Genomic DNA, 14,321 nt, shown 5'->3' on the forward strand with positions numbered 1-14,321 from the left:
CCGGCGAAACATCACCACAGAACCACCATCATTCACTCTGTTCTACACAGGCGAAGGCCTTTCACTGCGCAGTCAGTTCTAAAATGTCTGGTCTTGGTGTGACACATTATCGAGTTCTTGCATCGGGTCGTTCAAACGAGGCATTCAGGTATTGTATTTATTTGATTAATTAATTAACTATTTATTGATTATATGTTTTGATTTCTTTTGGGTTTTTTATTTTTATATATTTCTGTTTTTCTTTAATTATTCTCTGGAATTTGGATTTTTGAGTTTTGCATTCATGCATTTGTTGTTTTAGAGCTAAAGAAGATAATTTAAATATAATTTGAATCATTGAAGTCATCACTCTCGCCTCTCTCTCTCTCTCTCTAAACATTTTCCAATTGGTTTTTAGAGAGAGAAAGTGGCAGCAGCAGCAGTGGGGAAGGAAGAAGAACTATTCCTGTTTCTGTGATCCTACCCTTCGAAGCTCTGGAGTTTGGCTTTGGCTCCGTTAGCTGTTGAGGTAATTATTAATCCATGCCAGGAGATAAAGAGAGAGGGAGGAGTGGGGGTGGTGAACAGTGGCAAGTTAGGTTCGTGTATGCGGGATATGTGGAATACATTTGAGAGTTTTAGGTCTTTTTCAGCGTCCCTGTTTAATTTCTGGATTTGTGGTTTTCGATTTGCAGCTGGATTTTGTGTTTGGATTTTTTTTGTTTTGTGATTTTGGGGGTTATGTCTGTGTGCTTCGATCTTGCGCCTGGCTGTCTAATTTGATTTGGTTTTTTCTTTCAGGAAGCGCTGAACATCAAATTTTGGAGCTGTTGTGTGCAGCGTTGGTAGCCCTTTTGTGCTGAGCGTATACAATTTTTGTTTTTCCTTTTGAGTCTTTTGTTAAGAACTTTTTTTTTTTTTTTTTTTTTTGGTGGCCTTTGGTCTACAGATACAACTTTTGTTTAAATTTTTGTTTTTTCAAATTTTGGCTATTTTGTTTATGTGTTTAGATGCTCAGTGTGGGTTTATGGTATAGTTTTCCTTTTATTTTCAGGAAACGGTGCTTTTTGTTTTCTGGAACCGCTTGCAGAGCGCACTACTTGAGGATCTCAGACCGAAGGTAAAAGGTAAAAGGTAAAAATCTCTGGCTTCCTTTAGTGGTGTAAGCTTGCATGAAAGAGAGAAACAATAACCAAAATTTTATCTGAAGAGAACCAAGAATTTTGAATCCAATTACATTGGCTTAAGAATTTCTTAGGATACAACTTGCACTCGATCGACAGTTTTATTTATTTGCCTCTGTTTTCTTGCTCGGAAAATATTATTTCCAGCCCTCAAAGCTAACCAATTGAAATTTCTGTTCGAGCAACAACCAACACATAATTCTAATAAAAAAGAAGTAGCGAGAAGAAGAATGTAATACGGAGACACATGCATGTGGAACTTCATTGCTAGATTTTATTATTTATCATAACTCAGTAAAGAAAAATTACAAACGCTGCCTTCATAGGTTTAGGGTTTTATTTTAGATAAATTGCAGTGCACTGTCTGTGCTAAAAGTTTTTGGATCCAAAGCGGTTAGGATGCTAATTTATAAAGAATTTTTCTTTAAATTTTTGTGTTCTTTTGTGATTTCATTTTATCTGAATTATTCATTTAATGTTTGAGATGCACTACCTTGCAGACTATTGTTCTCTTTTGGCTATATCAAGAAATTTGATTGTGCAGATTCTATTTTTTTGGGATCTATAAAAGGATATTACAAGGAACATATCTTGGCTGTTGATACCATACTTGGATTCTAAACTCTCCAAAGCTGCCTTCATCTGGGTTATTTTCTCAACATTCTCTTTTTCGTTTGCGGTTGGTTTCGTATACCATTTGCAAGTGTTAAATTTGTGATTTGTTGTTTATGTGGTGAAAAAATAGGATGCTAGAACGATTCAGATTATTTATTTGTTACACGAAAAAAAAAACTTTTAGAACTCCCGGTAGAAAGAGATTTCGCTAACTAAAAAGTCTTATTTTTTTGTGAGACTTAAGAGGTTACCTTCTCCAAACGCATAAATGGACTTTTGAAGAAGGCTTTTGACCTCACTATCCTCTAGGACGCTGAAGTTGCCCTCATGATCATCATCTCTCGCTCTGCATGGCCTGCCAATTTGCAAGCCACGAGTACGTTTAATTAACAAATAATTCAACTAGCTAGCTAGGTTTGATGATCATCTTTTCAATTAATATGGTTTTGCTAACGTGTAATGCAACATAAATAGGACCATTTCCATGTATAGAGGTAAAGTAGAGTTGCCTGAAATCAAACAACTTAATTTTGTGTTCCAATATCACAAAGAATGGTGCAGGAATTTTCGTATTTGGGTAGATTTTTATGAATTGTTCTCGAGCTAAAGGTTGAAATGATCTTATTCACTTTGATCTTTTCTAGAAGCTATTTGTTAATGGTTGTTAACTTGGCTAAATGAGTTTTTCAAGCTACCATTTTGTTTAAATGTAGAAACAAAAACTAATATCCATGAAAAGAAAGATGATTTACAAGGAAAGATAGGATATCCGTTTAAGCTTGACTGAAAGTTAGAGTGTAATGTTTGGTGATCGTCTATTGCTACAAGAAGAAATTAAAAAAACTTTGTTATTTGATTCTCCGCATTTTCATTGCTGATTCGCCTATGAACATTTAAATTTTGGTTTGCCTTTATTAATCTTGAGTTCAGTCTTTTCTATTTTTATTATATATTGTTTTCAATTATATAATTGCAGCTTTCAAAAGAGGAAGATGGGTATTTTTGTTTGGTGAGAGAGAGGGGGAAGATAGTTAGAGAGGTGAATTATGTTGACAAATGGGATGGTGGATTATAATGTTGTATTAATTAGTATGTTAGGATTTTGTATCATGTTGTGTGAGTTAATGTTTTCTGTTCTATGTTGTGAACGATTTTGCATTCAATTACTGCCAGGTTTTTGCCCCAGTGTTTATATGTGATGCATCAACATTTTTTTTACTTAAAATAACCCCAAAGGTTTGGCCTTTCTGTATTCTCATATAGCATTCAACCAACAACATGCCATTAGGTCTCCGTTCTCTACACAAACTAAAACAAATATTAAGTCCTTTGAACACCCAAATTCAAAACCAATAAGTAATGATAATTACATTATTGGCTTTCCCAATACACAACAAATTGGAACAAAAACTATATATATATAACACTTCCATATGCTTATTTCTCTTTCTTAGATGAAATTATCCATATGTCAAATAAACCATAGTGGATAATTTCACTTCATTATATATAACACTTCCATATGCTTATTTCACTTCATTATTTTTTGCATTCCAGTTGGTCTTTGTTTCGTTCTCAGATAGTTATCAGCATAAAGTAAAATTCCGTTCTTGGCTCTCTTTTTCTTTACTGTAGCATCTGTTTATCTGTTAATGTAAATTTGGGTTATGTTGGATTTTTCAATTTGATTCTCCAATATATTTTTTTGATGACAAACTGTTCTAATCAGTAATTCCCCACTCTGAGAACTTGAGACCTTGGACTGATATTTTCTAGTATACTCACAGACCCCTGAGATTTTTGTGTCTCCAGAGTTCTCCAGCCAACCAGACCCCTGGTTGCCATACTTTCGTTGCACGCAGATCTTCTGGTATACTCACTAAGCATAAATTTAATGGTTTACAGAAACTTTTAATTGTTCCATCCTAAATATCTTCCTTTATTCTTGATGCCATGCTACTTGCTCGACCCTTTCTTGCATCAATTGTGTCACCAAAAATTAAAATGAAATGAAATAGTTTCCCTACATGCTTAATGTTGTGAATGCCGGTGATGTTAGAAATTTAGTGTTGTTGCTCTCTTTAATATATCTGTACTCATGTGTTTTACAGATGCGCAGTTCAAAAGAACTGGTTACTGCTTGGGTGAGAGGTGAATAATTTCATTAAAAAAAAAAAAAATACTGTTTTGGTTGCTGGTGGTGGTTTATCTGTATTCTTGCCTTGGAGTTGGATGCACTTTGTGTAGTGGATTGTGATTTGTTTGAAAATATCTTTGGTGATGATTTTGAGTATAATGTGTTTTCCTAATACTGTTTTTCTCCCTCTTTGTAGTCCAGTTGTGCAAAAGACATCTCCATTAACCGGTAACAGATGAAATCATTTGTTGTCGAGGTTCCCATGAAGAAGAGCAAAAATGCTGCAAGTGGAGGATAGATAACAGCTCAAGACACATGGTATGAGGGTGCAGGTAACCTGTACATATGCATTTGGAAAAAGTTAAAAGTTAAGGCGGGTTGGCTGTAGCTTCTTCTTCTCGCCACAACAGAAAATACTTTTAAACTGCATTAAGTTGTTAATAAATTAAGCTTAAGCTATATTTTACTTATAAAAAATGGGTAAACTGTTTTAAATAGGAAAATTAAGTGCTCATATTAGGTAAACTGTCACTTTTACAAAGTTTTCTGGTAAATTAGATATATAGTTTAATTCGAAGAGTTGTATTGACCTTTACTTTTGTTAAATTATATAGTTTAATTACGTCCCCTTTGTCCAATCCCTATATATCTGCTCAACTCTTGGGTCAATTATTTGCCAATAGGAATGTTTAATTGCTTGATCAATGATGTCGGTTCAGTTTGAAGAAGAAATAGGACTTTTGTTCAATAGGGATTGAGACTCTCACATACGAGTAAGATGTCTCAATTGTTTATTGATTCTTAGGTGCTATGTCTATTTAGTTGCTTTGTGTGGAAACTATTCATGCCTGTTGCAACTAATACATTCAAGTCCCGCAGCAACGCGCGGGCATATTTTCTTGTAAATACTAATCCAAGTCCAAATCAATGACTTAAAACCCTATCGTGTTATTGACAAATCCTCCAACGTCGGATCACAAAAGCTTGTCACTAACAAGTTGGTAAACAGAAATCCAACGGTGGAACTAAGCCTGGACTAAAGTAAGGTGAATAGACATTAAGATATTGCGTGTTGAAAGGGTTAAATCCAAGACTAAACGTCATAGTATAGTAAACCCAATAATTCATGTCCCACAATTTTCTTTTTGTTTCCCATTGAATTCCAATTCATGTCCCATGATTTCAAACTTCAAAGGGTACGGCTGGTCCCATTTCTTTTAACTTTTTACACATTTTAATTAATATTTATTCATTGATTTTTTTTTTCTTCAATTAATTCAATCCGACAGCTAAAAATTAAAAGATATGTGTAAGAAGTAAAAATAGATATGTGGATAATACCTATAAAGACTGTGATTTCCAATTTCATAGACTTTCTCTCTTTATTTTCCTCAATAAAAAATCTTAAATGATCTGGGATACCCGATGCAGTTAGATCTTTATTTCACAACAACATTCCCAAAATTCTACTATATTTAGTTGAGTTTTGTGGTACAGTTGAATGTGTAGAATCTAATATTGTATTATAGTTCAATGTGAAAAAAATTCTAATAACTAAGGAGGTAGGTGTATACTCTTATTGTTTGAACACGAGAAATTCTTAATTACATACAGTCACCATGAGAGAGAAAAAGACGAGGAGTTATTTGATTCATTTTTTTATTTAATTTTTGGTCTTTAAAAATAGGTTAACGTTGACTGAAAGAGAGAGAACAAATGAAGAGAACAATGACATATGCCTCTGCGTGCGGCCGGCCAGACAAGATAAACCAAGGCATAATCCAAGAGGCGCCACCCGTCTAAGTGTTTAAAAGTGTATCGCTCTATCTAATATATATATATATATATATATATATATATATATATTTGTCATGTGTTTAAAAAATATGTTCCCCATTTAATATACATCATAAGTTCGTTAGAAATGTCATTATATTGGGTGTTTCTAGATGATATTTTTGATATAATAATGTAACTGACAGTTATGAAGTTTTTCAATCAAGATTAAGAAACTCAACGGTTTTTAACTTAATTAAGAAAGTGAACCGTTTCGATGAGATTTGATTTATTTTAGAACACCTATACTTTTGGCATGAACGCCAGTGTGTCGATAACAGTGGATATTTATAATCTTCATTCTTTCTTCTATATTTTTTCCCTTATACCTACTAATTTGACCCTACCATAAACACTAATTGAGTTTTAGAATATTATAAGCAAAGCTGTGGAAAATTATGAAGTTGTAGCCTTTACCTTTTCTGCCTTTTAGACTTTGGATTTGTGGTTGCGTTTCCTACTATCTTTCTGCTTGTCGGCTTAAAGATTTTGGCTTTCATGTGTTATTTATCTATTAAATTATTCACTAATTGCTGCATCTTAAGTTTTCTTTTGTTTGTCTATTTATGTCAGTTAGACACTGGTTTAAATTAAAAATGTGTTATTCACAACTATTTTTTTACTTTTTGCAAGCTTTTATTAATTTTTACTGTCGATTTTCTTTAATTCATGTGATTTAACGGTTAAAAATTAAAAAATGTATGTGAAATTAAAAATAAGTGTGTAAAGAACATAACTCTAAATTAATCTATATTGCGCGACCAAAACTCAACCTCCGGAGCACATGTGGCAGCATATCTATTCTAGTCAATGTAGTTGTGCTATGTCGCAATCACAGTTAAAGTTATATAACGAAGGGAATTTGCTTGAAATGAGGATTTTACAAATTTCAATTGCTAAAATGATAAAAATAAAAATAAGATAAAAAAAAGTAACAACATATCAATCAAATATTGACAACTTTATCAATTAAATATTACACATGTATCAGTAAAATTCAAAAAGTGATCCTTTCATCCATCGAAATTTGTATTTTTATCATTTTAGCCAATTTTTGAGAATGTTTAAATCTTCGTAGGTTGAAAATTAAAAAAATTAAAAATACTAGTCTGATTAATTGATTGGCTGAGGCTATGACAAGCACACTTGTGTTCCCTATGGTACCGTTTGGTACGTGGGACGGGACGGAACAGAGTGGGACAAGGCGTTCCGTCCCACGTTTGGTGCGCCTAAAACGGGTGGAACGAGCTGTTCCACGGGACGAGTTTTGGGTGAATTTTCGTTCCACCTCACCCCCCTGGAACGACTCGTTCCACATCCGTGGAACACAAAATTATAACCTCTCCGTCTCCTTCTTCTTCCTCCTTGTTTCCATCCGAGGGCATTTTGCTCCCGCTCCGTTCCGTTCCGTCCTGTCCCGTCCCGTCCCATCCCATTCCGTTCCGTCCCGTCCCGTCTGCATACCAAACGATACCTATGTAAAATCGAATACATCCAAAATGCATTGACCAGGAAAATGCTGACCTAAAAAAACCAAATTGTAGTTCTCTTAGGATTTGTAGCAGGTTTTGCAGCATTAGTTTTAATATTCCACAGTTTCATACATTTTCAGTATCAGATTATTTGGCTCCAAGAGAGAGAGAGAGAGAGAGAGATAGAGAGATGAAAATATCAACTGGGTTCTTCCTCCTCCTTTTGATGCTCTGTGCAAGTTCAGCTCGTGCGCAGCGCCGGATAGGTTAGCGTTTTTTGTTCGAGGCCAAATGATATGTTGTGTTTTCTGATCATTTTCTTTATGTATCTGCTTGTAACTTTTTGCTTAGATCTAAACTAGAAATTGGTACCTCATGCGTTGCTGCGGGATTTATGTCATAGATAATTAATGTTACTTACATTAAAAATGTTAGAAAATTTTAACAAACAAAATATTTAACTGACACAGTCCACACACAAACAATCGTAGAACTTTTGTTTCTACATAGAAAAAAAATTAATCATTTACGGAAGCACCTAAAGTTTCCCTTCATTGCTCTTGATTGTCAAGAAAGCAACCTAGGCAAGGAAAAATATGAAATATTAAAATACATGCAATTGATTTATACATCAACATGTTTATATTATAAAAAAAAATAAGGATAAAATATGGTTACCTAGTTTTTTTATTGGTGGAAAAGAATCTGGTTTTATACCAGTTAGAGAGGACTTTTTTTCAGTGATTTAATAGTCTTTTATTTAGATCAGTGCATTCTAATATTGTAAATGTAAATATTGAGATTTTATGTTATAACTAAACAATCAATCTAAAAACTAAGTTAGCACCCGTAAAACTATCCCCTTCATTCTCAAGAGGATCTAATTCGCTTCTTAATTCTACCTAACATGTATAACACTTCATCTGTAGCTTAAAACAATAGAACAATAATGAAAATGGTAGAAATCAGAAATTAATTTTGAAAACCCGAACAAATACAAATTAGAAGATAGGACAATAAAGTAAGGGGTGTGATATTCACACATCCCTTTTTACTTCTTCCACACCTTTTTGGTTTTTGGCTATCGGATTGGATGAATTGAAGAAGATAAACGGACATAAATTAACAAGGGGTGTGTAAGAAGTAAAAAGGGGTGTGTAAGAAGTAAAAAGGGGTGTGTGAATAGTGCATCCCTAAAGTAATTGGTATATTGAAGACTAACCAAGTAGAGAGTGGAGCTTGATTTGTTCACTTCACAAAAAAGTCATTGAAAGTACGACTCTAAACACTCGGGTTAATGTATGAACAATGTGTAGGTAAGGAAAACACTGGCCTATTTTCCAATCGAATAGATATTTATGAAAGAAAAAGCACTGGCCTATTCTAATACTCCTAAGCAGTAATTTGGGAATTTTCCCATGACCTACACTTAAAGTAGGATAGCCGTGGAAAACAACATTAAGCAACAATTATCTTTGTTAACAAAGAAAAAGGAAAACTTGGAGCTTTTTTCTATGTTCCATAAATTTGGAAAAGAATGCAGGTGCATCTGTTTGAAGGATCACATGGCAACACAAAAGAATTACTGAAAACATAAGAAGAATCTGTTTCTTTCGATTTGTTGCTTGAGTTCCAAGACTTATTTCATTTATTTGTTTTGGAGTAGACTTCGTAAGCATTGATTGTGGTTCTCCCTCGAAGCCCTATGAAGACACGGATACGAACATAACATACTCACCAGATGGAGATTACATAGACACAGGGATAAACCAGAACATCTCTTCTGAATTTATGTATCCAAACAATCCCAACCTCCCCTTCCCTCTCTCCGACCTCAGGAGTTTTCCTCAAGGAAACAAAAATTGCTACGTGTTGAAACCCGAAGCAGGAAATGGCAGTTTGAATTTGATTAGAGCTACCTTCTTGTATGGAAACTACGATGGAGAAAACAAGCTGCCTGAATTTGATCTCTATCTCAGCGTCAACTTTTGGTCGACAGTGAGGTTTGAAAATGCTTCAGATATTGTTACAAAGGAGATTATAGGTTTTGCACAATCAAATACCATGGACATTTGTCTAATAAATAAAGGGTTGGGAACTCCTTTCATTTCGGCATTGGAATTTAGACCGCTTAATAGCTCAACTTATGGTACTGAATTTGGGACTTCTGCATCATTAGTACTCATTGAAAGACTGGACATTGGACAAAGCAATGGAACAGGTCGATATGGAGATGATGTTTATGATCGCATTTGGTCACGTCACATTTCACCTTCTTGGGATCCAGTTAGTACTTCTTCGTTGATCACTACCTATGACAACGGATATAGAGTGCCATTGGAAGTAATCCGGACTGCAGCTACACCTCGAAATGCAAGTGAACCTTTAAATTTGTACTGGAACACAACTGACATGAATGCTCAGTTTTATGTTTTTATGTACTTTGCTGAAGTGGAGAAACTTGAGAAGAATCAGTCAAGAAAATTCAATATATCATGGAATGGATCTCCATTGTTTGGACCATTCACTCCCCGTTACTTACAGGCAGACGTGATATCTAATTCAAGAGCTCTGGTGGGAAAGGATCACGAAATTTCTTTACACAAGACAGAGGACTCTTCCCTTCCGCCGATTCTGAATGCTGTTGAAGTTTTCCAAGTTATGCAGCTGGTTGAATCACCTACTTATGGTGAAGATGGTATGTCTTCCTTTGTTAAATCAACGAGAACATTCTTACAAGTATTGATATATGCTTATTTCCTCTGGAAAAGAAAAGCTTGTTGAAAAATATAAAAGTCCCACCTCGGAATCCTGACAATTAAAAATAAAACATATAGTAGCGAACTGTGTGGATGATTAAGTTGGAAACAATGTTGGTGACCGCTGGTCGTTCTCTCTTAGATTTGACCAATTTTTAGCTTTATCGGTCCTGTTTGATCTGGTTTTGTTAATGACTGCAGCTGATGCCATAACGAAGGTCAAAACTACGTATCAAATAAAAAAAATCTGGGCTGGTGATCCTTGTGGACCTAGGAATTTCTCTTGGGAAGGACTAGAATGCAACTACAGCATTTCACTTCCTCGGATTATTTCCCTGTGAGTCCTTCTAAGGAACTAGTCTTCTTACAATTTCTTTGTCTTTTCAATCTAATTCTAAGCCGATTTGCCTTTGATTGTGATTAGAAACTTGAGTTCAAGCAATTTGAGTGGGATAATAGCTGCTTTCATTGCCAATCTCTCGTCACTCGAGTCCTTGTAATTGTTCTTCACTTTTGCTTCCATGAAGACTCATCTTGCCGAATTTATCCACTTTACTATCTTGCAGAACCTACTAACTATAACGCTTTTCATCCCAGAGATTTGTCGAACAATAACCTAATCGGGCCAGTGCCTCAGTTCTTGGAAGAACTAAAGTCGCTCACTCTCTTGTAAGTGCAATCTCTACATGATCATAGACTCATTTGATACCAGAATTCCATATTATTAAGAATTGATCTGCAGGAATTTGAAAGGCAATCAATTGTCTGGTTCGGTTCCAAACGCTCTTCGCGAGAGATCAGAAGCTGGATTACTTGTACTGAGGTAAAAATCGCTTCTTGTTTATCTGGTTTAGAAACATGCCTTTGGTTTGACAAATAACAGAAATAAGAAGAATTTTTGGGTTCATTTCAGTGTGGATACCGAAAATCTCTGTGGCTCGGGTTCATGCAAAAAGAAGAAGAAAATTGTTGCTCCAATAGTTGCGTCGTTAGTATCAGCACTAGTAGTCGTTATAGTGCTGATACTAGTGTTGAAATTGAGAAGAAAAAGAGAATCAGGTACCTTTACAGATCTCAGTAGCTCCCCAAATTGTAACAGTAGTACTTTGAACAAAGAAGAACTTTCAAAACAGGTTCCCTAGATCGAATGAATATTTATACAGTGTGAACACATAATTTTTTGTGTATTTAAAGGTACAGAAGCAGAACCCTTTAACAAAACAGCTATAGCATCAAAGAAGTGCCAGTTTACTCATGAGGAGGTTTTAGATATCACCAAAAACTTAAAAACCTCGATCGGGAAAGGAGGATTTGGGACTGTGTACCATGGTTGCATGAAAGACGGAACCCAAGTTGCGGTAAAAATGCTTTCGGCATCATCAACCCAAGGACCTAGGGAGTTCCAAACAGAGGTTTGTCAGTTAGAATTTCTTGGAATGCAAGGTAAATGCCAAGCCTAGTCTCGTTTGATGCAGGTTGTGATGAGTTTGTTCTTGACTGCAGGCTGAGCTCCTGATGAGAATCCATCATAGAAACTTGGCCTCGTTTATTGGATACTGCGATGATGCGAACAACTTGGCACTTATATACGAGTACATGGCTAATGGCAACCTAAAAAACTCTCTCTCAGGTATAATCTTGTTATCAAGATAGAGAAATTTCGCCAGTTTATGTTAGTCCATCTTAAATCTAGCGAACACAACACATTATTGGTTGCAGATGCAGAAAGAAGTTCACAGATGACATGGGAAATAAGACTACGTATAGCAATCGATGCTGCACAAGGTTCGTGCTTCCTGTTATTTCAGTAAAATAGATGTGATCATGTTTACACAAATTATAGTTCTACTAACGGAATGCAAAATTTGGTTCGCAGGTCTCGAGTACTTGCATCACGGATGCAAGCCGCCCATTGTCCACAGAGATGTGAAGACAGCCAACATTCTCTTAAGCGAAAACTTGGAAGCTAAAATAGCGGATTTTGGTCTTTCCAAGGTTTTTGCTAGTGACATTGAGACTCAAGTGGTCAGCACAGTCATGGGAACAGCCGGATATCTTGATCCAGAGTATGTTTAGGTTTTCTCATTCTATTAGCATTATTATCATGCGAAAATACGATGTTAAAAAACGGAACAAACTCTTAATCAAAAATAAAACTGAAGGAGCACTAAACCGACAATAAGCTGCATATAAACTACGATGTTGTGATTAATGAATGTTAGTTTTTGTTTACAGATACCACAATTGCCAAAGGCTGAATGAAAAGAGTGATGTGTATAGTTTTGGGGTAGTTCTATTAGAGCTAATCACCGGCCAACCTGCAGTGATAAAAAGTGATGAAGTAATCCACATAGCAACGTGGGTGAGTTCTGAGCTCGAAAAAGGGGAACTTAAATGTATTGTAGATCAAAGGATGCAAGGAGAGTTCGATGAGCATTCGGTCTGGAAAGCGTTAGAGATAGCAATGGCGTGCACAACCTCTACCTCCCAACACAGAGTCGCAATGGATGTTGTATTGTCTGAGCTCAAATATTGCTTGGAAATGGAGTTGTCTAGGCATCGAGAAAGAACTCCAAGATCAACAGAAGAACTTCGCGCTGCGTTTGGGCCGTATAATCATAGTTCACCTGAAGTTCTCTCCGTGTATACAGATTCCACAAATGTTGATTCCATGACCGGACCGTTTGCTAGGTAACTGGTGACATTTCCGGCGAGTTGACGAAGAAGATATACATACTACAATATCCATAAAGTTCTTTTTCTTTCTTTGATCTTTTTGCATATTACTTTGGATTTCTTTCTGCATATATTATACATGTTTGGAAGTGCTTTTAAAATAAAAAATAGAAGCACTTTATTAAAAACACTTATGAGCATAAGTATTTTTTAAAGAAGCATTTCTAAATGGCTTGTAATTCATTTTGAGTTTTTTATTTGGTATACAAGTTTTCACTTCATTTTTTTGTTCAATGGAGTAAATCAATCCAAATTATGTTACTAAATGTTGTATCTTATCTATTTTTCTTGGAGGTTATCATGCATGGTTTGAGGCTTTAAACTAAGTAGAGTGGTAGAATAAATTGGTATTGAATTTGTCATCAACGAGATTTGAATATCAGACCATGCAGTTACAAGTGAAAAGAAATATCACTAGATTAGTACTAAGTGACTTTAAAATACATTTTTTCAACCACTATACATATATTTTAGAGTGTACAAATTAACGCGTGTATAGCGTATAAAATAAGTGAAACCAAAATAGAATAGTTAGTCAAATGCCTACTTGATACATAAGTGCTCAACAATTGATTCCATATTATTGGTTTAATCCAATGCTATGTACAACATGACAAACAAGACCTCAATCGTTTTACTTTTACAAGTGATTATTCTTAAAGTTCAAATGTTTTTCAATAATACAGAACATTTCAATATAACAAGTAAAGTTTGGGCCAGATTGATACAAAGCCCAAAACCAAAAACAAAAAAAAATTAAAACCGGAAGTTTGTACTTCAACCCCCGCCGCACTACTTCCTCCGTCGTCTCTTTATCGCAAATAGCAAGCCGCGGAGAGACTGAGCTCAGCAATGGCAGCAAAAGCAAGGAACCCTTGAAAGATACGGAACCCAGATCTCGTCCGCCGGGTGGGTAAGTTCTCGAGGTCCAAAATGTACCACAAGCGTGGTCTTTGGGCTCTCAAGGCCAAAAACGGCGGCGTATTCCCTCGCCACGATGCGAAGCCGGCATCCGAGACCCAGCCTGAGAAGCCGCCCAAGTTCTACCCAGCCGACGATGTCAAGAAACCCCTCGCCAACAAACGCAAGCCCAGGCCCACCAAGCTCAGGTTCTCTTTTTCTCTACTTTCTCTCAGATTTTAATTATTTTTCAAATTCGAATCATTCGGTTTTTAATAATATTTATTTATAATTGTTGTCAAATATAGAAATTAGAAAATGGGTGTTTGATGATTTAATTAATTATTATTTTTTTTTTTTTTTAATTTGGTTGGTTGGATGTAGGGCTAGTATTACATCAGGGACGGTGCTGATTGTATAAGCTGGAAGGTTTAGGGGAAAGAGAGTTGTTTTTCTTAAGGAGCTTTCATCTGGGCTACTTCTTGTTACTGGTGAGTTCCGATTTTTTTAAACAGAAATTATTGTTCCTGAATTTCGAATGAATGTTAAAAAGTTTTATGTTACTGGGAGGTTCCTTTGATCAGTTGAGAGACTCTAATTGTATAAATGGTCATTCCAACATAACTTATTTTAACAAAATTTTGATGAAATTGATGAAAAAAGACTATAGCTACACATTTTGATAAGTTGAAGGATCAATGGT

The 14,321-nt window shown here is 35.4% G+C and overlaps 1 protein-coding gene and 2 long non-coding RNA genes across 4 annotated transcripts; all 3 read left to right on the forward strand.

The window, feature by feature from the left end:
* Positions 1-1,713: 1,713 nt before the first annotated feature.
* On the forward strand, positions 1,714-4,456 carry LOC148698818 (uncharacterized). Its single transcript, XR_015958567.1, has 2 exons — positions 1,714-1,809; positions 3,566-4,456. It is a non-coding gene; the product is annotated as an uncharacterized LOC148698818 (long non-coding RNA).
* A 2,824-nt stretch (positions 4,457-7,280) lies between these two features.
* LOC137747336 (putative LRR receptor-like serine/threonine-protein kinase At4g29180) lies at positions 7,281-12,939 on the forward strand. Of its 2 annotated transcripts, none has more exons than XM_088689373.1 (12): positions 7,281-7,489; positions 8,890-9,921; positions 10,184-10,319; positions 10,407-10,478; positions 10,580-10,651; positions 10,725-10,805; positions 10,896-11,041; positions 11,177-11,340; positions 11,486-11,612; positions 11,702-11,767; positions 11,859-12,048; positions 12,218-12,939. In XM_088689373.1, the coding sequence occupies exons 1-12, from the start codon at positions 7,414-7,416 to the stop codon at positions 12,675-12,677; spliced, it is 2,622 nt and encodes an 873-aa protein (XP_088545499.1). In that variant the 5' UTR covers positions 7,281-7,413; the 3' UTR covers positions 12,678-12,939. The 2 variants fall into 2 exon arrangements, with proteins under 2 accessions (XP_088545499.1, XP_088545496.1); XM_088689370.1 differs by having other exon boundaries at positions 7,282-7,489; positions 11,177-11,394.
* A 452-nt stretch (positions 12,940-13,391) lies between these two features.
* LOC137747334 (uncharacterized) lies at positions 13,392-14,181 on the forward strand. Its single transcript, XR_015958585.1, has 2 exons — positions 13,392-13,827; positions 14,003-14,181. It is a non-coding gene; the product is annotated as an uncharacterized LOC137747334 (long non-coding RNA).
* Positions 14,182-14,321: the final 140 nt, after the last annotated feature.

This window comes from Pyrus communis, chromosome 2 (assembly GCF_041283825.1).
Source record: "Pyrus communis isolate YQ-2024b chromosome 2, ASM4128382v1, whole genome shotgun sequence".
Classification (NCBI taxonomy): Eukaryota; Viridiplantae; Streptophyta; class Magnoliopsida; order Rosales; family Rosaceae; genus Pyrus; species Pyrus communis.

What these genes read in the sequence shown, in the direction of transcription:
- LOC137747336 (XM_088689370.1), top strand. Translation starts at nt 7,414, where the DNA reads ATGAAAATATCAACTGGGTTCTTCCTCCTCCTTTTGATGCTCTGTGCA. An exon ending in CTTCCTCGGATTATTTCCCT is followed by an intron (nt 10,320 to 10,406) that starts GTGAGTCCTTCT and finishes GATTGTGATTAG; the next exon opens with AAACTTGAGTTCAAGCAATT. An exon ending in CTAAAGTCGCTCACTCTCTT is followed by an intron (nt 10,652 to 10,724) that starts GTAAGTGCAATC and finishes ATTGATCTGCAG; the next exon opens with GAATTTGAAAGGCAATCAAT.